Here is a 27,438-nt window from a genome sequence, read left to right as displayed (position 1 = left end):
ATTTAGCTTTCACAATAATCATATTAATCCCATTTTATAAAAGAAAAAATACAACAACCCTAATGCTTAGGATGAGTTAGTTATTCATACACCCAGGATATTTAAACACAGAGTTCACAGTACTTAGCTCTTGGAATAAATCTCTAATAATAAAATGCTACTTCATTTGTTTTGTGTGTTGACATATTCATGAGTTTTCATTTTTATGGGTTATTCTAGGAAAACTTGGATATCAAAATCTAGATATCAAGATGTCTAGATTTGAATATCAGTTACCTATTTTGTAAGTAAAGAAACTGAAACTAGCGAGTGGTAGTTACATGTGTCAGGTCACTCAGGTAAAGGGTGTAGAATTCATGACCAGAATTTAGGTTCCCAAACTTCTATGGCAACACCCTCCTCGCTGTACAATGGCCTATTTTTGTATAGACTGTACAGTCTATTGAAATGTGTGAACGAAGCGTTTCTTTCCTCTTGGTAATTCAGTCATAAGATAATGGCTTGATTCTATCACCCATCAGACGATTTAGTGTCCTAGACTCTGCATGGTAAGGTTGAGATTCATGGGTTTCCAACCATGAACTATTCTTTAGCTGAACCTCTTGAGAGATTAATAAGGCAAGTTTCATTCTGTCTTTACAGAAGAATAATTGAAATTAAAACCAAACTTCAAATTTGCCAAACCTCAAACGATTATGGGAATTCCTTCAAAAATAAAACCAGCAAAGCAAATGCTTATTTTTATCCTTCACCATTCAGAATTTCACCAGAAAAAGCAAGAAATTCAAGGTCTATAACACTGTGAACACCATCCCACTACCACTACATAAAAGATCAGCACACTTTTATTTTTTTTTTCAATGAATTTAAATCACAAATGATTCCTATTTATTTAGGAACTGTATGCAGCCAGAATAAGAAAATATCATGTGAGTCATTGCCACTCAAGGTTTTTTAGTATGATGCAGATGAGCAATGGGGTCAGAAAAGAAGAAAAGAAAGTAAAAAAAAATCCATGGACACCTCAGTTTTTGTCTAAGATGCTATTATACAATGAAGAAAGGTTTCTCAGTGCATACTCCAAGTTATTAAACTTCTTTCATAGATAAAGACCTTTCATATGTTTGTTTGAAGGCATGATTGTTACAGGGTAAAATTTGTGTCCATCTACAGTTCTTATCTTTTCCTTCACACTTTATTATTTGTTATTTTAAAATGCCAGCAAGGAGAACATATATTTAATATTTTTATAAAATCACTCCTAGACTGCAAGTCGAGGGATCGACATGGTGTGTGTTTGTGTGGTAAGCAGGAAAGATTACATCAAGTGAGTTTAATACCTGTCACCCCAAAGAACAGATGCAACCAAGAGAAAAAGCCTTCTCTTTAAAGGTGCAAGGCAACTGTTTTCCTAATTGCTCTTATTTTTGTTGTAGTGTCAAGGTAGGGTGGGCAGGCTTGTTTGTGCATTTTTTTTAAACCAAAGAAGAGATTTTTGTGTGTAACATTTACCACTGTGTTTTGTTTTTTAAATGTGATTTATGCTTTTAGAGAGGTTCATTTTCAGAAGAAATCTGAATGAGGACACAGTCTGTAGAAAGACATTCCAATGAACTGGTTAGGCAAGTAGTTGTTTGGAAGGAACACTGCCTCCGGGCTTATGAGGCAGATGGAGGTAGCACAGTGGAGGAGGAGTGGGGGAGTAGCAGGACTCAGGCCATTCTCCTTTCTCCAGCTCCAGACAGTATTCATATTCATGACTAATCTTCAGGAGTACAATCCCTCACCGCCCACCTCGCCTCCACCAGCAGCACTGATTAGGAAGTACTCATTTTCTCAAACATGAAAATGTTGCTTTCGTGTACTGATTTTTGCAAGTCCCCCTTCCCCTTGACCTAGAGAATTAAAGGAAAAGAAAGACAGTCACTAACCCTTTAGATTCCATGCCACATTGCTATTATTTAGAACAGGTTTTTATGTTCCAAACAGGGCACATTAGTTTATATGTTTTTCACTAATGGTTTAGGAAAATATGTGTGCCTGCACTATGTTCCCATCAAAGTCACATTAAGACACAAAAGGAGTTTTAGCCGAAGACTGAACTCAGAAGCAAAGATTGGTGATTTATCCATTATATGGATGAAGGGATTGAGATATCAACCAGTCCAATTCCATGCTTTTACAAGTTAGGAAAATAGGACTCAGACGGGGAGGTTATTTGTTCATCAGAAGAAAGCCAGTTAGTGACAGCAGCACGAGGACTGGTAGCCTGGACCTCTGACTCCTAGGTGGCTTTTCACTAAACCTCACGACTGCTAACGTTTGAGTGTTTATCAAAATGGAAGAGATAGTAAAGTTATCTTCCTATGCCAAAAGACCTCCCAAGATCTTAATTTTATATGTGATGTGTTAATTCTTGAATCTCAAGAAAAAGAGATGACATACTAGAACACATCAGTTTCCTATTATCGATGATCACAAAATAGATTTTTTTCCTCCTCCATATCCTTCTTCATTTTCTATCTGATCCATTCCAAGCAGCTGAGTTGCTACTTTTTCAAAATAAACTATTGCTGGAAGGCACATAAATACCTTGGTTAAATGGGGAATGGGCTGTATCTATTGAATTCACTAGAGAGTTTGTGCTGCCTCCCTTTGTCCACAGCAGCCAACATCATTATATCCTTAACACTCCACTAATGTTCAGGTTTAGAAAAGTCATCTTGATACCCAACCCAGATGTCTAAAGGAGAGGGCTATTTTTAAAAGCCATATTTTATAAGGCCATCTAAGTTCTAATTAGGTAGTAACATCCACTGGAATAAAGCACACTCAATTCCAAGACAAATCATGCGGATTTTATATCTAATTTCTGATTCACTATTCTGTGCCATGGAGGTACACAGCTGAGACATTAAAACACCTGCTTTCTATCTCTTTAAGAGGGTGTGGTGAGAAACGCTTTGAATAATGTACATTAAGAGCTCTTCAGCTTCTTGGGAGGATGATAAATACAATGAAGTAAGAACTTTTTTTTATTAATCTATAGATGAATTATATGTATGTCTTTGCTAAACACAAAGAATAACTTTGGAGCGCCTAGGTGTCTCAATTGGTTAAGTGGCCAACTCTTGGTTTCTTCTCGGGTCAGGATCTCAGGGTGGTGAGATTGAGCCCAGCTTTGAGCTCTATGCTCAACAGGGAGTCTGCTTGAGATTTTCTCTCTCCCTCTCCCTCTGCTCCTCCTTCTCCACCCCCTCCCACTCATGCATTCATGTGTGCCCTCTCTCTCTCAAAATAAATACATAAAATCTTTAAAAAAATAACTTTGATAGACAAAAGAGATAAAAATGAAGTTCAAATCACTGCAGACAATATAGTTCTGACGGACACCTTACTCAGGTAACCTATAGCCCACAAATGAAGTAAGAGGCTTTTACTGCACAAATGAAGTCTGTCTTTCTGTTTCTCTGTCTCGCTTTCTCCCTCTCTCCTCTCCCCCCCCCCCACCTACATTTAGATGCTACCTTTTACTAGATGAAAATCCCCATAACCCTTCTACTCAGAAATAGTCAATCTGGCTATTGGTTTTATCAACCTTGGGTTCTTTTTTTTGTTTTGTTTTGTTTTGTTTTGGGGGGGGGGGTGTCTTTTTTTTTCCATTTCTATTCCAGTTTTTTGTCAACATGGTTCTTATTTTTTAGTTAGTAGCCTATTCACCTATTCCCTAAAGTAAAGGAATTCTCATTTTCATCTTTGTTCTACTTTAAGAGCTAGGGAAGAAAAAGTAGAAAGTGAACAGGTTCTTCTCTGAAAAGAATAGTCCTAGAGAGAAATGCAATCTTAATCCCAATACACCTACTTCTACTTAACAGTAAGCCCATGACATTGTAGAGTTTGGAGTCATATGCATGTGCAGGCACCTCCACATCTCCAGCCACAATCCTTTAGTTATTCATACTCTGTATCCAATAATCAATTCTGCAAGACCACCAGGTTAGAATGTATTCCTATTTTCCTTAAATTGATCCCAACCCAACTCTTTGTCTATTTCCTTATTCCTTCTCTTGCCTGTTGGGTTCCAGCCAAACCAAACTGACCTTCCTTCTAATACATAATTTACCAAATTAATTTATACATTTAACTCAAGGGGTCTCAACCTAGTAGCCCACATATATGTTTTGTGGATCCAGAGAACTTAAAAAAATAATAATAATTTGCGTTATTCTAAAGTGAGGCAAATATTCTCCAGTTCTTACCTAAATTTTTTATTCTCTTGCATAGAATGCTTCACACATTTAAGCCTGGTCCCTAACTAACTTAGATAGTTCTCATAGTCTAAAATAACTTCTCTTTCTCCTCTTTCACATAGGCAGTATGTTTCCTGAGCTTTTATATAGACATGATTATCAGAATTCCTGTTGAAGTTTGTCTATATTCTCTTCTGGTGCTTATCACTTTCTATCTTGATAAGAATTGTTTGTATGTGTTTCCTGTCTGATAATAAATTGTGAGGTCCTAGGGAGTAGAACATGCTATTTATTCATTCATTCCCGAAAATGTCTCATGTACTGGGTGTTATTCTATATGTTGGCAAATTGAACACCAATAAAAAATAAATTTATTAAAAAATAGTCTCATGTATAGAAAGAAGCAAATGTTAGCTAGATGCCAGACAACTGAGTTGCTTAATGCCTAAAAGTTATGATTCTGATAGAGTATGATGTGAATACTGTCTCCAAAGTTACAAAGCCTAGCAGTCATTGCTGATGACTAAACTGGTCCGTTATCCAATATGGGTACCCATTTATTGTTTATCTCTCAATAGGTAAGCAATAATATTTTCTTTGATATGATCACTTAGATCAGTTATAACCTAGTTCATTAACTTCACAGCTGTCTCCCCCACTGATTTTAAGTTATAGGCAGTGAAAGACTTAGCTCTTTTATTTAAACTTTATAACCTTAGCAGAGTGCCTTGAACTTAGTAAATAATCAGTAAATTCTTGTTGAATAGACAAGAATACAAGCTTGAAATTTTAGTCTTTTTACCAGGGAAAAGATTCTTATGAACTTAAAATTTAAGAAAACCAGGTATGAGAATTTGTTTAACAACATCTTACTGATAAAGACATAAAGCAAACCACTTAATAAATAATGCTTATTACTTTTTCTAAACTATGACATTCTACCTTTTTATTTTCTCAATGGCATTACCCAGAAGAACTTCCCACATGTTTTAAGATGAGCCACAGCTAAAAATGTCTATCTTAAAGTAGAGACTGGCCTTGAAGTTTCTTCTCTGTCATTATGGCTTTGTACCCTTGGACAAGTCACTTTCCACTCAGAGCCTGAGTTTCTTGGCCTATAAAAAGACATAGGTTAAAACACTGGATTACACCAATGTTTCTCCACCCTCAGAATCACCTAGAGGGCTTATTGAAAGATTGTTGCCCTCCCTCTCCTTGTTTCTGATTCAGCAGATCTGGAGTGGAACCCAAAATATTCACATTTTTTAAAGTTCCTGATGGTGCTGGCCATCAGCACCACATTTTGAGAACCACTGGACTAAACTGTTGGGAGTCCTTGCAGCTCTGACTTTATCACATAAGATTCAAACACAGGGATATCCAATATCCAATCCCAAAGCTTGTGCTCTGGAGTAGAGAAAATGTTATTATATTAACATTGAATGATACCCAACTAACTAAAATAAAATACTATTTTTTTTAACAAAATACTATTTAGTAATTAAAGTGAGACTTGAATGGACACCACAGTATATGAGCTTTTAAGAAAAATCTACTTCAAAATTTGATTTAATTTGAAGGAAACTAGTTTCAAGTGGGAAAAAAAAATGGGCTTAACACATTGTAGAGCATACTAGTTTATCTCCAAATATTACCTCTTCTTTTTCAATACAAAAATACAAATCCATGCAAATAACCTTTTTTTTTCTGCATTCTGTTATTGCTCTATTTGGGATTACTAATTTCCTGTTTCCAGATTTATCATATCCTAAGAAGTAACAGTGATGACCATCACCACTAAGAGCTGACCTCATGCAAGATTTTATGTAAACTGCTTTACATGTCTCATCTCAATACTCTAAATAACTTTTCTCTGGTATGTCACCTATACTATCATCTTCATTTTGCAAATGCATAAATGGAAGCTCAGAAACATACCAGAATTTAGCCAAGGTCATTCAAGCAGTAGATGAGAGATCTGGATTCAAATGCAGGCAGCAAGGTACCTCCAGAGCTTGAGCTCATCAGCAACCCTCTCTAATAGTAGATGTAAAGGCAGAACTACAAATCCAGAAAGTTAGGTTTAATCCAGAGTCAACCACAAACCCTAGTGGAAACATTGGAGAAATTCACCCTAATCAACTTGGATTTTATTTTTCCCATCTCTTAAAGAAGGCTAGAGTAGAATTACATCATGTTTACAGTTCCTATGTCTAATATTCTAGAATTTTCCAAGTTTTGCAGATTAAACTATATTAAGTAAACTGGTAGCTAACAGAAAGAACAGGTGACTCACGGCATATTGCTTCAAATAAATCAGATTCTCTCTAAACCAGCATGCTAAGATTTCAAACTCATCAGTTTTTAAGAGGATGCAAGGTCAGAATTAGCTCCTGTGTTTCTGCTGAAATCCCTTTCTGTTTATCTGCCCTCTTCAACTTTGTCATTTTGAATGCATACACACTAAGCATAGTGTCTTAAGTAACATTGCTGAGGTTACACCAAAGACAGGTGTTGGGGAACTATTTCCCTGGGGCTATCATTTCTAACTCTCCCTCCCCAAAAAAGAGGGAGGGGACTGAAGGAAAAGGGTTTCTTTTCAGATTAAACACAGCGACTGCAAACACCTTCCCTTAGGCAATAAATTCTCTGCCAGTGCGTGCTGCAGTTTACCCAAACACCAAAGCAAAAAGCAAACAGCCCCTTTTGTAAGGGAGGAGCTGTCACCTGTCAAGTGATGTTTGTGAATTTCTAGAGAAGAAAAAGAAAGAAAGAAAGAAAACCCTTTCCCTTATTTTATTAAGCAGACTGTTTGTTCAAGGTTTGAAATGCATACTTGTGTTTAAGGTAAAAGTCCCTGGCTTGGCAATCTTGAACAAAGTGGTGCCATCTGATTGGCTACACTGCACAAAGAACAGAACAGGAAAACAGTCTGCTCTTCTGGGGACACCTGAACTCAGTCTGATCTGAGTGGATATTGAGCCATCTCATAAACAAATAAGTAACTACAAACCCACCTTTTAAAAATTGGAGGGCTTTTTCTATGTGGAATATATTTTGTTTGTTTCATTTGTTTTCATAGAACTAACAAACAAAAGCTTATTTGGTACAAATTATGGTTGAATGATTATTTTAATGGGTAACCAAGAAGTAAGAGTAGCAAAGATCCCAAGAGCAAGAGTTAAGAAGTGCTACACAGATAGGAGAAAAGGTTATGTGCATTCTCATGTTCAGGGCTAATCCTAGGGGACAGCTTGGAAATACATTGTGCACTCTTCTTTCTCCACCTCTTTCTTCATATTGTTTCCATTCCAATGAGGCCTGCTCACCCCACTCACAGATGCTCTATTCTCCAAAATGTCTCACTCATCTCCAGTCAAAATTCCATCCCTTCCACAGATTGCAATCAAAGGTATATTGAGAGGGACTCTTTCCCTTCTATGTGCAAATGCCTAGAGTCTCCTTTAGTTACCTAGAAGTATTTGCATTGTTTAAAGAAGAGATTATTTAACCAAAATTTAAAGTTTATAGACACTTTTGCACAGTTGTAGGAGTATAAATTGAAAAGAAAACAAACTCATGAAAAGAAATTTGATAATAAGTAAGTAACACTGGTGTTCATACAATCTTACTTAATAATTACACTTCTAAGATCCAGCACAAGAAAATATTTTCTATATAAATATTCCTCTTAAAAATCTATGAGTAAGAGAACAGTTAAATAAATCATTGTACATCTATGTAATGACATAATATAGCAATTAAAGTTGTTTTAAAGATTAGTGAATAAGAGAAATATGTTCACCACTGAATGAAAAAAAGTAGATTATAAATTTATATATGACATGATCCAAATACTTCTTATAGAATCTGTTTCTTCAAGGAAAAAACTGGAAAAAAAACCTAAAAGTTTTATAACTTTTATCACCAAATAGAGATTACATATGCTTTTGATACTTCCTTCTAAAGTTCTTTTGCATTAGTATGCATTGCTTTTATAACCAGAGCAATTACTAATCTGTATTTTATTATGAAAGGTAATATATATTCACCTATTTCAGAGTTCTTATGATAGACAGACAAGTGATAACAAAAATAATAATTTTTAAATGACTATATTTTTAGATGCCAGGAACTCTGAATGAAAACAAATCAGATAATGAAACAAATCATTGCAATTCTCTTAGGCCAATGATAGGTGTTATTGTCTATCCATAAAAATGAGGAAAGAGAGGCTCATAGAGATTATGAGGTTCACACAGCTAAAACTGGTATAGACAGAATTCCAACCACAGTGTATCTGACTAAAAATCTTATGTCATAATTCTAAAGTAATAAACTGTAAAATCCTATTAGAATGCAGTCATCAAAGTAAAAACAAAAACAAAAAACAACCTCTAATCGAGTCTCCCTACACTAAACCATAGTATTTTTCTAGAAGACCCGGCAAGGAGAAAGTAGAGATGGGAAAGAAGTAGGACATTCAGAAAGGAACAAGGGAATGTGTAGGAGAAGCAAAAAGAGAGTGGTAGTAGCAATGTGAGGGTCGCCCTGGAAGCCTGAAGGAGATCAAGTAGGAAGAGAGAAGAAGGAAAACAGAGATACTTTCCTTCAAGTGACCTCTTGATATTGGTGTCAGATTTACAGTTGGCAGACATTATGCATCTCAGATGCCTGGGATACCAAGACATACAGAAAGCAATTGCTGTTTATATGACATATCAAGGATTCTTCTACCTTTTGAGTCAGGAGGAGGCACATAGGGAGGGAAATTTAGGATTTTTGAGTGACCCATTCAGCAATGTTGTTAACTAGTCCCTTGTAGCCTCACTAGAGAGACTTACTGAAGAATACTTTGTTCACAGTGTATGTTCTTCAGATAGATAGATGATGATAGATAGATAGATAGATAGATAGATAGATAGATGATAGAAAGAAAGAAATCTGTCAAATGAGGACAAACAATTGGCATATCAAAAACAACTTTGACACAATTCTGCAATTTAAAAATCATCTAGAGATGAGGTTCAAATTGAGTTACAGTGAGTCAGTGTGTGTATGTCTGTGTACACGCATATGTGTGTATAGTCAGGGAGAGAGAAAAGGTTGAGGGAGGTATGGAGGGAATGTTTATAAACTATAAACATTCAATAAAAATTCAGCAAATTAGAGTTCTGACATGATTTATGGTCCTGCTTAGAACATATAAGTACCTATTGTTCTCTGAAAAAAATCATTCTGATTAAACTGTTCATGGAATTTCCTATTCTTTCTGATTTATATTTAGTGAGAATTGTAACTTTAGTATGAACAAAGAACAACATCAATGATAAATAGCCTCCTGTTCAATAAAATAGACTTACTCTCTTGAGTTCATTAAAAATACATTTGACAGGGATGCCTGGGTGGCTCAGTTGTTGAGTCTCTGCCTTTGACTCAGGGTGTGATCCCGGGATCCATGATCGAGTCCCACATCAGGCTCCTTGCGGGTAGCCTGCTGCTCCCTCTGCCTGTGTCTCTGCCTCTCTCTCTGTGCCTCTCATGAATAAATAAATAAAATCTTTAAAAAATACACTTGATAGTTAAAATAAAAAATTATAACATTGTCTGATGAAGTGTTCAATGTACATAGATATATGACAAATACAACATCATGAGGGAGGGTTATGAAACCAATATTGTGGCAAATTTTCTACATTCCATTTGAAGTGGTAAAATATTGATTCTTAATAGACTATGAGAAATTATGGGCGTGACAACCCCTAAAGAATCAATTAAAATTATGCAAAGAAATATAGCCAAAACCAAGATAGAATAATTAAAAGGAAATACTAAAAATAGGCCAACTGATCTAAATAGTGTCAGAGAAAAGGAAACAAAAGAGCAATGGAGAGAAACACACACACACACTGTATGTGTGTGTATGTATATATATATATATATATGATGTAAGTACACCAATTAATAGAGATGGCCAGAATGGGTAAAAAGTGACCAACTATATGTTGTCAAGAAGCAACTCACTTCAAATATAATGATAAATATGGGTCAAAAGTAAAAGGATGAAGAAAACATTTACCATGCAAACATTACTCAAAAGTTAAATTGGCTACATTAATATAAAAACAAAGGAGATTTTAGAAAAAAGTATGTTACCAGGAATAAAGAGAAATATATAATGACAAAAAGATCAATTCACCGGGAAGATGTAACAAACTCAAAAATAATGCACCTAAAAATAGAGCTTCAATATACATGAAGCAAAACCAGACAGATGTGAAAGAAGAAAGAGATAAATCCATAATTGGAGTTGAAGAATTCAATATCCTTCTCTCAGTAATCAATAGAACCAGTAGCCTGAAAATAAGCAAGGATGGAGAAAAACTTCATAATACCATAAACCAACAGGCCCTAATTGACATTTCCAGAGCACTCTGCCCAAGAAAAGAAGAATTCAGTCTTTTCAAGTGCCCGCAGAACATTTGCCAAGATAAACCATAAACTGATATATGGAATGAACTTAACAAATTTCAAAATTTTGAAATCATATAAAGTAGGTTTTCTGATCATCATGGAATTAAACTAGAAGTCTGAAATGGATACATAACAGAAAATACCCAAATTCTTGGAAATTAAACATGCTTATAAATACACACAGGTCAAAGGGAAAGTCTCAAGGGATATCAGAAAATATTTTAAACTGAACAATATAAAAATACAACATATCAACATTTAGGAGATGCCACTAATATAGTGTTTCATGGGAAATTTATAAACATAAATACTAACATTAGAAGACAGGAAATATCTCAACTCAATAATGAGAACTTTCAGTTTAAGAAACCTGAAAAAGAAGAGCAAAATAAACCCAAAGAAGCAGAAGAAAATAAGACTAGAAATAATAAAGCTGAAAATGGAAAGATAGTAGAGAAAAACAGTGAAACCAAAGAAACTGAGCTGGCTTTTTGGAAGATCAATACAATTAATAACCCTCAGTGAGACTGTTAGAGAAAAAGAGAGGGGACACACGTTACCAATATCAGAAATGAAACAGGAAGATATTACAGTTCCCACAAACATTAAAAGTAGTAAGGGAATACTCCCAACAATTCTTCATACAAAATTTCAAAATGTTGATGCAATCAACCAATTCCTTATAAACCACTGTTTTTTAAAGATTTATTTTTTTTACTTTAGAGAGACAGAGAAAGAGAGAGCACACATGGGTGGGAGAGGCAGAGGGAGGAGAGAGAAATTCAAGGAAAGTCCATGCTGAGCGCAGAGACCTACATGGAGTTCGATCTCTCAACCATAAGATCATGGCCATGAGATTACAACCCAAGCTGAAATCAAGAGTCTCCTGCTTCACCAACTGCACCACCCAGGTGCCCCTACAAACCACTATTTATGAAAACTTACCCAAGACAAAATAAATCATCTCAATAGTTCTGTAACAATTACCAGAACTGAACTTATAATTAAAGAGCTTTCCAAAAAGAAATATTCAGGCCCAGATGATTTCATTAGCAAATTCTTCTAAACATTTCATAAGAAATAATATCAATTCTACATAATCTTTCCCAGAACATAAAGATACCCCACACAAAGCACAAACACAGAAATCACACTGGGGTTCATGAACAATAAAACTGGCAAGATGAAAATGACCATGCATCATAATTGCTAATACCATCTCTCAATGGTGAGCTTAACCCTCATTTGCTTTAAACTCTAGTTTCTTTCCTATCTGCATCTAAAACTTTCAAGCCTAAAAAATTCTATCTGGTCTTACCATTTCATAGATATTTTAAACAATGCTGCAATGAAGCCTTCATTTCTGCGTATATGTGTGTGTTTGTACATATGTCCATATGTACACATGTATGTTTGTGTGTAGACTTATTTACATATTTTAAATTGTTGTGCAAAAAAAAATTCCTACAAGTGGCACTTATGGATGAAGGGTAATTATCTTTAAAATTAAATAAATTAGAATGGGCAAAATTGTCCTCCAAATATATCAATTTATATTCCTGCTCAAAGTGAAAAGATTGTTTCTCAACAATATCATCAGCACTGGATATCGTCAATCATTTAAATCTTTGCTGACCAGGTAGATGATAATCTATGATACCATCTATGAATTGTTGGAATTCACAATTTTTTTTTATTAGAGAGGTTGAACTATTTTATCTGCTAAATATTTGTGAATTACTTAGACTCTTTGCCAGAAAGCAGGGACTTCATCTTTCTCTTATTAATTTTTAAACATTTAGTTTATTAGGGCCATTAAACCTTTGACATGTGCTATCGATTTTTCAAATTTTTATTTTGTTCTTTTTTTCTTTAGAAATTTCTCCTTAGCCAAACGCTTATGTCTTGTATTTTAAAATGTCTGAGCATTATATTATAGTTTTTAATACATTATTTTCATAAAAAGTTACTGAAACTTGGACCTCTTTTCCATTCTGTTTTGATCAATTTGACTCATATTTCAAGGCCTATATAAAAATAACCTTCTCTGTACATATTGCTAGTCTTTCTCAGGCACAATAAATCATTCCTTTTGCGTGTGTCTTTAAAAAAATGCATACATATGTGTAATTTTGTACACATTTGCTCATTTGATATATTATGGTATTCTCAAAGCTAGAGACCATGATTTTTTCATCTGTATCACAAAGAACATAGCTTACAGTAAAGTACTAAGGAAATGCTTGTGGCTAGATCTAGTATATATACTTGAAATCTTATAGAAATCTTGGATCAGTTAAAATGTAGGGCAAAATGCTTGGTGCTGTGGCCTAAGCCTTTCCAAAACACAAACACAATTTCCGCTCTTTTGAGATACAGAGCTGAAGAACTGATGACTCTTCATGTATATATGGGATGCTACAATAAGAATTTACAAAAATGGATGGTTTTAGGTAATTGCCACTCAAATCACTAGGGAAAAACCCAATTCAACTAAATAGGGCTTCCTTTCAAGCACAAAGGACCAATAAATGCAAAAATAAAAGTTACATAGTTTCCATCAGTCATTCCAGGAAAACATGTAAATGTTGATGTCACTATCTCCCTCTTGAAGACATGGCAGGCATGTTTAGACAGTTTGTAAATAAGGCAAGGGTGAGATACAAAGGAATATATTAGAATCTAAAGCCAACAGGATCTTGGAAACATAGGCTAAATTATGAAAAATTTTTGAGAAATCTCATTCAACCTTCATTTGCTATTCAATGTAGTTCATTGTGTAGGGATATTAAAATCATTCTAATTCAAATTCCTTTTTTTTAATAATCAGAGCAAAACATCATGATTCCATTTCATGACTAATTATTAAGGTGAAAGTTGTATTAAATCTCAATGAAAATGGGATGCCATTCTCAATTTCAAGATTTCTGTCCTTAATAATCTGACATCCTGTTTCATGTTGTGTCCACAGATTCATATTTCTTGCATAGTAAGGTGAGGATACACTTAGCGAAAATCCATATTTTAAAAATACCATATGCAAAGAGAAAGTAATTTATGTGCAGAGTTTTAGAACTATTTAGCTATTAACCTATATACATAAGGAAAGTGAAAATATGCTACCAAGTAGCAGCAGTTGTCTGTTTGAAGAACCAGGATTCTTTTAGAATACTTTACAAACCAGAACACTAGTTACAGGATCTTGACCACATCTACCATTTTGCCATTCCCGTTGCTGAGCACTGTCATTGTTACATATTCCCATCTATGTATCCTCCACGTGTGGACATAGATAAGGGTGTTGGAATGGTCTTAAGACAAGGGAAAACAAAGGATTCATACAAAACTATAACTTATTAGCAATATTTCACTTCTTTGGAGATTAAAAACAGAACAGCAATTGAGAAGCAAGCTTATGTAATCAAGTTTCTTCTCCCTTAACTTGTATATTTCTTTCCTAAGTTCCTAAATGAACTATCACTGGAAAAATCATATTTTCATTTTGTTTTCCAGCTTTTCCTGAATTATTTCAATCCCTTATTCCTTGCAATGTTCCTAGGTCTTATTTCCTGATTTTGTGTTACCCTCAGTTTAATCTGGTAAACAATTTCAAGCTTGAAGGTGCCAACAAGTAATGGGACAACTGTTTTATTATCCATCATTACTGATGGCGACCTGTGCCTCTTCAGAGAAGGAAAAGTGTGGAGACTCTACCATAGGACCATCTCATGGGGAGAAGTGGTTTCTCCACACAGTCATCCTAATGCTCATGGAAGAGACAGATACATAAATAGAAATAGAGTTCAAATTCCTCTTAAATATAGTACTGTGTAGTAAAAATGAGAAAAGAAAAGATTAAGTCCGATAGCATGGATAGGACACTGACACTGCTGTGGAATGTACACGTCATCCTAGGAAAGTTATTGAACTATTTTTTTCTTTGATTTATTAATTTATAAAATTCACAAAGTGATTGGAAATATTAAATGAAATATCAAATATGTTAATTATCAAACATTGATGCTTAAGAAAATGCAGTTTCAAAAATTTATAATTATAACAGGAAAATCTGGATCAATTTCAAATTGAACACTCTAAGTTTCAATCAGGTCAGTCATCCTAGCAACATTATTAAACATCTATTTCAAAGAACCAATATCAAGTACATATATATAAATAATTGACAGGAAAAAATTGTTGAGTACAAATGGATAATTCTCTTAAATATCAGTATTTCTTAAATAACAATAGCCTCTAACCCATACAGCAGTGCATTCTCAGCTAGACTCTTATCCATGAGGACAATCTCATCAATGTATTGTCTTGGCTTTCTCCCCTTCTTATTCTTCCTTTTTCCCTAACATCATTGTATAGCTTCCATGACTCTTACTCAGATACTCCACTAGGATTTCTCCAAAGCTAAAAAATGGACTAAAAACACCCAAATGGACTTTAAATAACTGAAGTTTAAAAATAAAATAAAATAAAAAAATAAATAAATAAATAAATAAATAAATAACTGAACTTTTGCTCAGATAGCAAATCTGGGTATTTTCTAACAGAATTGAGAAAACAGTGAAAGTAAAGAATAAATTACCTAAAATCATAACATTTTCTACATTGACAGACCATAGTCACAAGGGAAGGAATCCAAGAGGTGGATGGGACAGGAAGCTTTGCTGTTGTGAATGTTCAAGGAGAGAAGAGTGCTCTGACTGGAGATATTCTAGAACCGTGCTACCCAATATTCTACCAACTAGCCACATGTGGTCATTTAACTTTGAATTGACTAAAGTTAAAATTAAGTTTCTCAGTTGCTCTTGCCACACTTCAAATGCCCATAGGAAAAATGTGGCTAGTTGCTACTGCATTAAACAGTACAGAATTTAGAACATTTCCATCATTGAAAGAAAGTTCTTTTGGACAGGACTGCTTTAAAGAGAGCTTTTTGACTTTTTTAGATAACTTCCAAGTCTCATTTCATATGACTGCACAATTTCCTGAGGGTCTATTGTATGACACTGTGGTAACAAATACTAAGCACAATAAGATACGACCCCGTCCCCTCAAGAGACAGAGAAATAAACAATGATAATATTATGATAACATAATAAGTAATAGGACTAAAAAGATACCCTAGATTGCTTCAGAGGATGGTACCTAACTCAAACTGGTGGTGAATAGTGATATGGAAATTTTCCCAGAGAAGACAGGGTAAACTGGTTGTTGAGAGATAGATAGGAATTGGCTAGAGGGGGAGAACCAAACCAAAAACAAACAAAAAACTAAGATGTTCCTAAGGAGAAAATTTCTAATAATATAAAAGGTAAAACAGGGCATGGCACATTAAGAAACCATATGCTTCAGTGTGTGAAAGTATGTGAAATTATAGTAGAAACTGTAAATAAAAAGGCTTGATTCTCCATTGTAAGCTTTATATAAATTAATTTGCTTTTATGAATTCAGGAATTAGAACAGAAAATCCCTGGAGAGAATATAAAAAGATAGGTTTGCCTAGGCTTGTGCTACCTATCCAAAGGTGATATTATTAAGTGAGTTGGAAATATCCTAATTTCAAAGTCACTGTCGAATCAGAATTTACCACTACTTATGTTTAATTGTAATACATTATAAGGCCTTAAGTGACCTGCCCTGCTCCTTGGATTTATCCATGCATTTCCTTTCACTAGCTCAAAGATCATTGAGAACTGTATTGGTATTAGAATGGAAGGGGCCACTGAAGAATATTTTTTTTAACAATTTAGTGACAAAACATAAGTACATTTGCAAAGTTGCAACTTTATATTTTCGGATATTTCTTCTTCCCTGTCCTGACACACTTTATCTCAATATTAAAAAAAAATAGTACAATCCAGATTAGAAAAATATATAGATGGTGAAAATTCCAGTAAAATCTTCTATCAGACAAGAAAGGCAAGGTCTTTTTAAAGCGATGTTCAAAATCATGTCCACATGTGATCTATGAAATCACCTTTTTTCCCTAGCTCTTTCTTCCCTCTATTTTTCTAGAAGGATTTGTTTGAATTGTGTGTGTGCGTATGTGTGTGTATATATTTTTTTTTACAGAAAAAGCAGCAGGATTTGTATGGTGAATGAATAATAATTTCTAAAGAATAATAAAAGACAAGACAAAAAAAAAAAAAGCCCACCAGTACTACGTATTCTATAAATACAGAAAATTTCATCTAGACATTTCAGAAAAGTGTTTTATTATTACTAGCCCATTACACTCCTGGTCTCCTTTATAATGAGAAACTGAAGCCTGAAGTCATGAGTGACTCAGTGGCAAAGCTCCACCCCCCCAAAAAATACTATTTTATGCATTACTTACCTTCTTTCCTCTAACTCTGTTACCAGGTACTTAAATCTGTGTGTTCACATTGAATTCACTTCTTCCTCCTTTATTTAAGAAGGATAGTTCCATGGGAGAAGGGTCTGCCGTAGTATAGAATTTGGATAAAATTCAGACCTAGACTCTGGTTCTGACTCTCTCTACCTCCTGTAAAACCGTGGACTGGTATCATCCACTCCAAGTTGGAATAGAAACAAGGAACGATTTAGATAAAGAATGTAAGGGATTATTCCCAACCCACCTTCCTCACACCAGTGGAAACATATACAGTAAAGAAGAGTTGAAGAAGACACAAAATCCACAAACACCTAATTTTCTCTCTGCTGACCACATTGACTCTCTGCCCAATGGTCTTATCCATTCAAGATGGACATGGCCCACAGATGAAAGGAAAAGCTCCTGCCACTCACCCACATGGGGTCACTGAGGTCCGAGTCTTGCATCCGGATACAGTCCATGCTAATCTCAATCTTGTTTCTTGCACCATTTTCTGATGGCTCATCCGCAAAGTTCAAGTCAATAGGCTGAACTGAACATATGGGCCTACCATCAAGGACAAACAAAGGTATGTTAGGCAGGGAATGGGACTAAAACACAAGAACCCAGTTGATAACAATGAGCTATCTGTTTCAAAGTTGCCAAAGCTCATTGATTGGACTCAGAAACTCTAGGTTTGGACTGTAGCTCAACCACATGCCAAATGTATCCTCTCAGACAGTTCAAATCTAAGTCCTATTGGTACCATGGGAATCGGTGATCCCTGCCCTTGTCAGAAAATTGCTGGGTGGAACATGGGAGAGAAAGGATATATCAGGAATTGAGTATTTTTATACTCAATTTATAAGTATTATTTTATAACCTATCCTTTAGTGTGCCAAGTACTCTGATATTCTTTTATCTTTCCCTGAATTTATTCACTTACCCAAGTTCAATATTAATAATAGAGACAATAATCATTTTCCGAGTAAGGCATAAATGACCAACCAAATTTAGTATTTTACCTTCTCGGGGGTATTTGTATTGTAATAGCAGATGAGAGTCTTTAAGCCAAAGGAAGAGATTTTGGGTATCAAGGGAGTCATTAGGGAAGTTATTTGGAGTTAGGAAGGAAAGCTACCTCCCTTTTTTTAAAAAAAAAAAAAAATTTATCTATTTATTCATGAGAGACAGATTGAGAGAAAGAGAGAGAGGCAGAGACACAGGCAGAGGGAGAAGCAGGCTCCATGCAGGGAGCCCGATGTGGGACTCAGTCCCGGGACTCCAGGATCACTCCCTGAACTGAAGGAAGGCACTAAACCACTGAGCCCCAGGGATCCCCATCTACTTCCTTTTTAAAATTTCAATTCAATTAATTAACATATATTGTATTATTAGTTTCAGAGGTATTGTTCAATGATTCATCAGTTGCAAACAACACCCCAGTGTTCATTATATCACATGCCCTCCTTAATGCCCATCACCCAGTTACCCCATCCTCCCACCCAGCTCCCCTCCAGCAACCCTCAGTTTGTTTCCTATGATTATGGTCTCTTATGGTTTAAGGAGAGCCCTTCTGATGCTCCAAAATTATACCACCTTGGAATACTGGTTTTTTGGTGATATAAACTTAGTAAATCTCTGCTGAATTTTGAACACAGAAATACTATTAGAGGAAATAAATTTTTCCAACAATATTGACTGATTTTTATTGATTCTAGAAACATGCCCTAGTAAGCAATATTTTTACAAACCCCATTTTCCTATTTGTAATAAATCAAGTACAACATTTTTTGCTTATTTGATACTTACTGTTCCAGAAAATCCCAGATATGCTGGAAGACCTCTGGACTAAGGAATTCATTTGTCTGTGTGCTCTGGGACATAGTGGATCGGTAATAACTTTCTTTCCAAGAGAAATGAGCTGGGGTTTCTACGAACCTTAAGAGAATAAAAATGAAACTAGAATTATAGTTCCCATATTTACAATATTGAATATTTAAACCAAAGCATATTCAATCAAGAAAAACTCAGGTGAATTTTCAGAACCATCCAGGCATACATAGCAAAGTTTGTAAGTTGCGTGATTGGTGTTCCTTTGGGTAGTGTCATGGATCCCATTTTGCCATAAAGTCAGATAATCACACCCTCGAACAAATTCTTTTGTATCTAATAATGTTGTTAAACTCCACGCTTCCACTACCCAGCATCTATGTTCTGAAGATTTCAAAAAGAAAACAAACATTCCTTTCATTAAGTCTGACAGCCAGGGTGACCTATTATTAAACCCGTTGTATAAATTTCTCTACTGATTATCTGTCCATTCTGCCTCTAGCAGGTTAAAAGGAGAGTCAGAAAACAGTAAGAAGTTTACCTTTCATAACTACCATCTTAGCATTGTGCCCAGGGAGAATAAACTCAAACCTCTGAACCTAGATTTTTTTTTTTTTTTTGAATCACCGGTTAGCTTACTTTGATGTGTGTGTGGGTGGTTTTTAATTGGAGTGTAAAATTCTGTGTTCAACTAAAGGATAAGTAAACATCTCAATAAGATGCAAATGAATACTATTTCTGTTTGCCCCATTTTGTTGCTGGGTCCCCAAGTTTGCCTTTACTTAAAAAAAATAACCTTGATCCCTGTATACATGAAGGAAAATACCTTTCTCAGGTGAAGCTGTCTCCAAGTCTGCATATTATCTACACAGATCATCTCAGTCTATGATTCATTGTGATTGTCAGTAGACTAATTTTACCCCAGGATGAAATTAACTAAGCTCTTAATCATTACTGTTAATATCATAAAGTGTTAATAAATAGTGTACTAAGATAGTCAATCATCTTAAATTTGCAAATGAATACTCTGGTCTGGTTACATAATAGAAGATAATAGCATTGGATTTATTGTTGGTAATTTCCAAACTATATGAAGAAGTACATTCATTTACTCAAGTTTAACACATTGACAGTATCTATTATTTACTAGCAAAAATAAAGGCCACTGAAAATAAAAAGCAAGTAAAACTATCTCACTCTCTAGAAGGTCACTGTATTGAAGGTAAGACAAGAAACCAAACCTCTAATAAATACAGTAAGAGTATGTATAACACTATGAAACTACAAAGATAAAGTATATCATCTCATCTGAGGGATCAAAGAAAGAGCCTTAAACAGTGCAAAGAAATTAGCTATGCCAGGTAAGGATAATGATATGAGTGAGTAGTCTATGGCAACAACATAAACAAAATACTAAAATGGAAAATACTTCGGTTGTATGTGAGAAAATTGCAAACAATTCTATGTTAGCATAGTGTAAGATCTGGGGCAGAGAATGCTAGAAAATAGAGCCAGAGAGAGAAGAAGAAAATTGTATGCTATGTTCAAAGAAGCTTAAATATTTCGATACTTCTAGTTTTTGCAAAAGATTTTTAAATGAACTTTTTGAGATCAGTATAGATTTGCATGCAGTTGTAATGAATTATACACAGAGTTCATACACCCTTTATGCAACTTCCCCAATGGTAAGGAACAACTTACAAAACCCTTAAAATATTAGAACTAGGATATTGATACCACTACAATCCATTTATCTTATTCAGAAATTCTCAGTTTTACTTGTACTTATTTGCACACATGCATATATTGTGTATTTAGTTCTACACAAATTTTTGATCACACGTGGAGGTTGGCATATCCACCTCTGCAGTGTTAAAGGATTTGAAGCATGAGACTTACAGAATACATTTTATATTAATAAATCTGGAAGCTGTGTGGAGGAAAGATTTATAAGTATATCAGTTTATAGGCAAAGTGGTCATACCAGTCCAGGGAAGACAATCAAATGCTAGCAGAATTAGGGACAGAGAAAACCGGGACAAAGTCAATTATCAGCAAAAAGGTTAAGTCAGACACTTTATGTTATGTTCACATTTTCTCTCTAGTTTCTCTCCAACTCCTAAAAGACCTTCCCTGTATTTCTGATGTCACCACTAACCAGCTGCAAAGGACAAGCCTCCCAGCTCCATGAACTTCAGCTTCCTTGATTGTGACATAGGGACAGTCATCTCTGCTCTGTTGCCTCACAGATGCCTACGCAGTCCTCAGTGATTTCCTCCCCACAAAGCGTTTCCTTGTCCCTTACTTGAAATATAGTTGTCTTTCTCCAAACTTTGTTGGCCTTTTGTTATATCTCATCAATGCTAACTCATCCTATTTCGTTTGTTCGACAATTAACCAAGTGTAGAGGATTTTAAGTAACTTGAAGGCAAAGCCCATATCTCCTGGCATTTCTTAGTTTTATACTTCCTTGACGGTAGAGTGGAAGGAACATGGGTTTTGAAGTGTGACAGACTTGGGTTCACATTTTAGGTCTACTACTCACACATCGTAAAGTTACTTCACCTCTGCACCGTATTTTCTTCAACTATGCTTGCTTCACAGGGTGGTTGAAAGGCCCTCTCGAAATAATGTGCTACACGCTTTCTATACAGTGCCTGGTAGTTAATACATTGGTTGGATTAGATCAAATACATAATTTGTATCCAGGACATACTTGCTGAATTGAATTAATTAAATAGTATATTTGAAAGGCCTGTTAAAGCTGTAAAAGTATCACACAAAAGTAATTCTATTAAACCTGAATTAACCCTCCTTTCTCTCCATTTCAAATTTTTCTTTCTCTTTCTGTGTCCTTGGGCCAAAACAATGCTCCCATTACCTTTCATCTTCCCCTAGCTGACCTTTATCTCAGGCTTGCTACACTGAACTAGGCGACAGCTCCTCCCCACCCTTACCCCTACTGTACCTCAGTCCAGGATCTCAAGCTTTAAGGGGACTTTATTCCAAAAGATGGGAGTGGGGTTTGGAATAGATCAGTGATTTTCAAATTGGTTTCATGGTACTTTAGGGTTTCTGGTACCTCAGTGTATTTACCAGATATAAAGAAATGGCCCTACTGGTAGGACTCCAGACACTCCTTAACACCACGAAGTTTGGCTTCTGCCTGTCTTAAGTATATTAGTGTTCTGAGCAAGATTTCATTTGAAAAACAGGTTCTGTTAAAAAGTTAAAAATCAGGAGTCTAGGTGAGAGAATCCTCAAGGTCTTTCCTGAGCAAACCCAGAATTGATTCTTAGTCTCTGAATAAAGTTGTAAAACATTATTGAGAGAAAGGAAGGAAGGAGATCAGCTAGTGCCATAGGGCAGGAAGAGTGAAGTAAATCCTACCTATCTTCAGAGGCTTTGCCTTTGGGTGAATCTGAGTATCAATTTACTCATGGAACAATCACTCTGTTCAAATGGTTTTGTCAAACCAGTCACACCCAAAAGTAGGAAGTCTCAAGTCATATTTTTTTTCTTTTCAGCTTGTTTTTTGTGGATTAACTCTCCTATACTCTCTGCATTAACTCAGCAAAATGTACCCCGCCCCCAAAACCCTACTCTGTAGAAATGACCTAAAAACCCCAAGAGGTATCTGCTAACAGTCTCATTTCCTCTTGCTATTCCTGTTCTGCCCAAGAAGTCACCACTCAAATCTCACACATTTTCTTTCAGCACTCCTGAAAAATCTCCAAATCTAGTATTTCAGAGTCCAAACAACTTTAGTTTTATAGATGGATTTTAGAATTAATAGACCTCTGAGATCATTCAGCATACTTTTTTCTTATTTAATAGATGGAAAAGCTAAAAATTAAAAAAGAACCAGTTCACCCTAGCTATATTGTATTCAGCATCGGTCTTTTTTTTTTCCCCAGCATCGGTCTTTAACCACAGCCCAGGAAGAATAAATTGATGCATGAGACACTAACCACCATCATGAATTACCCAACCCTTGACCTCTTATAACAGTTCCCATCCTTATCATTTTCTGGGTATTTAAAGCCTCCTTACTCCCCTTTAGAACCAAACTTAATACTATGAGAGTAGAAGTATATTTGATTAAACATCTTCTAATCCACTTAACAAAATAAAACAAGATTTAGTAGTGATGCAGACCAGAAGCTCACTGGCTGCTCCTAGGCTTCCTGACTCAAAGGCTCCTTTGACAGGATATCATTCCTCTGGTAGAGAGAGAATGTGGCACAAGGAATTCCAGGAAAACATACCTGGAGTTCTCCCTTCTAATTGTGCCCGCACTTGGAAAGATGGCATCACACGCGAATCTAAACCTTTGTGAACCACATAGAATGTCAAGGTTGGTTGTGCCCTTAAAGACTGCCTAGCTGGGGCACCTGGGTGGTTCAGTGGTTCGGCATCTGCCTTTGGCTCAGGTCGTGATCCCAGTCATGATCCCAGGATCCTGGGATTGAGTCCCACATCAGGCTTCCTGGGGGAAAGCCTGCTTTTCTCTCTGCCTGTGTCTCTGCCTCCCTCTCTGTGTCTCTCAAGAATAAATAAATAAAATCTTAAAAATAAAAGACCATCTAGTCTTGCTACCTTATTTCACAAGGGAACTGAGGCTGAGACCTGAAGAATTTAGCCTAGATCCATTGATGTGCTAGGATATTGGCTAATGAAAGCAGAATGTTCAATATTCTAGAATTTTCCAAGCCAGTTGTTAAACACAGCCATTATTATAAATTTAAAAATATTAAACTTAAAATTAAATTATGTTAAAAGCAAATACCCAAAACTGATTACTTTCTAATTGTTGTACTATTATCTGTGTTCTTGAAAGCCATTGAAAAAAACGCAGTGAAATTGCTCAGATTTAAAAAAAAAAAAACCCTCTGTGAATGTATTGCTACCCTCATCTAATAATGTATTTTAGTCAAAGGTTTATGTGCAAAGGGCTCGACAATAAATATATTGAGTATTATGTGAAAGACGATGTGAGGGATTTAGTATTAAGTGAGACATGCATGTTGCTCCTTTGAAAGTTTTTGTACTTCCATCCCAGAAATAGAACACCTTCAATGTCTAATTTTTACCTTCTGCCATAACCTTCTGTGCTCCTAATTTCCCACTGGACTGTGACCTTCTAAAGGGCAGAAAAGCCAGCATGGGCCATTCATTTGGGTTTGTGTTCTATTTGCCTGGTGATTGGCAGGAAAGGATTGCCATTGATTATGATAGGATTTTACTTCACTGGACCTGCTTTTCCAGTTTTCCACATGACAATTTTAGGCTCAGAGAGGATAAGGAAATTGTTCAAGGTCACTCAGCTAGTTAATAAGAGAGCTGGGCTTGTTATTTATTTATTTATTATTTATTTATTTATGATAGAGCAAGGCTTTAAATTTAAGATTGTATGAGCTCATGATTTATTAAACTATATATATTATACATATGTGGTTCTTATTTTCATTCGCTATAGAATTTGACCAATATGAAGGTTTTTTTCATAGGAGGATATTTGTGAAAGAACAAAATTTCCTACTAATTCTATCTCATCACAAGAATTATCCTTTTTCCTTCAGATGAGCAGGAAATGAAGTACTGATCAATGCATGGTATTAACAGAATATCTGTCCTTTCTGCAAATTCTCAATATTCATGGGAGCTGACTCTCAAATGTAGTGTAAGTAAAGGCGGCTGAGGTCCCTATTGTTTTCCAAGGAGACTTGAGCACTCAAATACTATGGGAGTGTCCCCACTTCTCAGATAAAAGTGGTTTAAAACTCTGAACCTGACTTCTTCTGTATATCCATCTATCCATCTGTCTAATCTATCAATCCATCAAATTTTTACTTAAGCTTTTACTACCAACCTCTCTAAATCTTCCCCAGAATGAGTCTTCCAGTTAGCTTCAGGAGCATTCAAATCACATAATTCCATTTTTATTTTTAGTTTGGAAACGCTCCTATCTTTTCAGTTTACTCTGCTATTATGACAACCGTTATGATTATTAATTGTTATACTTAGTTCTAGGCATGCCAAAGAGCACCTTGATTCCCTTTAATAAATTGTCTCATCATCTCATGCAACAATGCCCAAGAGCCTTGGAGGAGTAAATTTATTCATATGCTTGAGATATGTCCACCTCCAGAAAGCTTCTTACACAATCTAAATCAAGTCTATTAACATCTTGTCTTCATTAAATAGAATTCTTTCCTTTTTAACTTCATGTTGAAAAATGACCACTCTGTTCCTTATCTCCATATTCACCCCATCATCACACCCATATGACACCTTCAGTCCTGGCAAAGAAAAACTTACATGGATAATATGCATTTAGTGTCATAATCAACTTGAACAACAAAGTGTCATAACCAATAAAATAATATATTTTATTACTGAACTAATAAACTAAATTCTTAAGAAAAATCTCTTGTATTTTCCTTTCTGCCATGATTAGTTCACTTCTCTTTCATATTCAGAAGACTTTTCTCCTCCCACTATCACCTGTCTGAAGATCGGATTGCCCACAGCTTGCTTCTGCCATAATACTTTATTGTATATAACAAAATCCCAATTCTCCCATCAAAGTCTATATATCTAGTGTCAACTCATAAGTTGTTAACGCTGAGGGAGTGATCTTTTCTTCTCTCAAGTACCAAATCCTCTAAATCCCATATTTTTTGTTTCACTCTCCATCCTAACCAATTACTGCCTTAAAGGTAACGATTTCTCTGATTATAGCCCCCATCTCTCACACCTCCAGCCCACTGAAGCTCCCCACGCCCCTCATTTCATTTGTCAGCAGTCTCTCCTAACTGATGTGTGATCATCAATCTTCCCCAAACAGCATTTTTATCCGGCTACTCCTTTCTGACTCAGAATTCACAATCACTCATCTTTGTGCCCTGGACAAAATGTAATAAGACTTCATCCCTCATCCTTTTTATTCCTTTGGGCAGATGCTCTTTTCCAAATTATTCAGCCAGATATATCCTACAGGTTGTTTCTTTTCAGCCAGGAGTCTTTTCAAATTATGACCTCTTGTACTCCACCATCTTCTCCTACGTCATAATCTTTACTTTTGCTATCATTCAATACAAAGCTCAGCTCCCCTAGAAAGGGTACTGCAATGTACTAGATGTTTCTGTCCTCTCCAGACTTCATAGTTTGAAATTTAATCCCCAACCTGATAGTATTTGGAGATGGGGTCTTTGGGAGATGATTAGGTCATCATGGTAAAGCCCCCATAAATGATTCATGCCCCTATAAAAGGGAACCCAAAGAGCTCTCTCCCCCTTCTACCAAGTGAGGTTACAGAGAATGAAGACTGCCATCTATGAACTAGGAAGCAGAACCTCACAAGAAACAACTCTGCCAGCAACTTGATCTTGGATTTCCTAGCCTTCAGAATTATGAAAAATAAATTTCTGTTGTCTATAAGCCACCAATCTATGGTATTTCATTGTAGCAGCCTGAATAGACTAAGACATCTATATTATTATTATTATTATTATTATTATTATTATTATTATTATTTTTATTGTTTGAGTTTACTTCCTCAGTTCAGCATGTTTTAAGCATTCTTGTTCTTCGTTAGTTCTATTGTAATCTATATATATATATTGAAATGATGTTTCCATTTTGTTTACACAGGCCCTCTAACAAATGAAGAATTGGGAGTCAAAAGTCATATTACCATTTTCCTAGTTTTTTTTTATAGCACAGAGTTACAGAACAACAACAACAACAAAACCTGAAAAGGGCTTTATTTCTCATCCTCTATACTTTCTTTCTACATATAAGTACTCCCAGGGATTTTATTCACAGTCCCACGGAAAGCCCGCAGGGTTCCAATACTAAACCCAGGGCATCCTGGATTCCTCTGCAAATGCTCTGAAGAAAGTAGACAATTAAAACTTTTTGTGGGACACCTGGGTGGCTCATTCAGTTAAGCGTCTGACTCTTGATTTTGGTTTGGGTCATGATCTCAGGATCATGAGATCAAGCCCATGCACAGAGCTGCTTGGGATTCTCTCTCATTCTCTCTCTCTGCCCTTCCCCATGCTCTCTCTCTCCAAATAAACAAAATTAAAAAAAATTTTTTTTTGTAAACTGAGCAGTCTTTCTAAATCCATGAACATACAAAAAAAGTTAACATCCAACATCACTTTCTATAAATTGATTGATCAGTTAATACAGTCTGATCCATTTCAGTTTAGAATTTGGCATTTGGTAGAAGATAATGACAGGGGAGACTTGAGTCCATCTTACTTTTATGCCATTTTTACCATTACACCATGCAAATATAGATACATACGAGCTTACACACAAGGAACTTATCCATGAACTGCTCCCAAGTTACAATATAGAGACATTTGAATAGCTGTAATCACCATGGCATCAGGGTTTGGATATGTTAGGGTTTCCACCAATGTGAAGACCCGATAGGAAGTTCCTGTAGCATCCATGACTCAGATATGTGAAAACAGAGCTCTGGAAGGACTATGGGGAAATACAAATCCACAGAGG

At 35.5% G+C, this 27,438-nt stretch overlaps 1 protein-coding gene across 7 annotated transcripts in view; it reads right to left on the bottom strand.

The window, feature by feature from the left end:
- TP63 (tumor protein p63) overlaps positions 1 to 27,438 on the bottom strand; it is a 218,115-nt gene that overhangs the window by 122,069 nt on the left and 68,608 nt on the right. For 4 of the 7 annotated variants that reach the window (XM_077880066.1, XM_077880065.1, XM_077880067.1 and 1 more), the window contains 2 exons: positions 18,886 to 19,014; positions 17,508 to 17,640 (listed from right to left, as the gene is read on the bottom strand). In XM_077880066.1, coding sequence (XP_077736192.1) covers positions 17,508 to 17,640; positions 18,886 to 19,014 — 262 coding nt within the window. The other 3 variants (XM_077880069.1, XM_077880070.1, XM_077880068.1) reach the window with 3 other exon arrangements.

The sequence above is a fragment of the Canis aureus genome, chromosome 31, assembly GCF_053574225.1.
Source record: "Canis aureus isolate CA01 chromosome 31, VMU_Caureus_v.1.0, whole genome shotgun sequence".
Classification (NCBI taxonomy): domain Eukaryota; kingdom Metazoa; phylum Chordata; class Mammalia; order Carnivora; family Canidae; genus Canis; species Canis aureus.
Note: the sequence above shows the minus strand (reverse complement) of the source record. Positions and strands in the feature narration are given on the sequence as shown.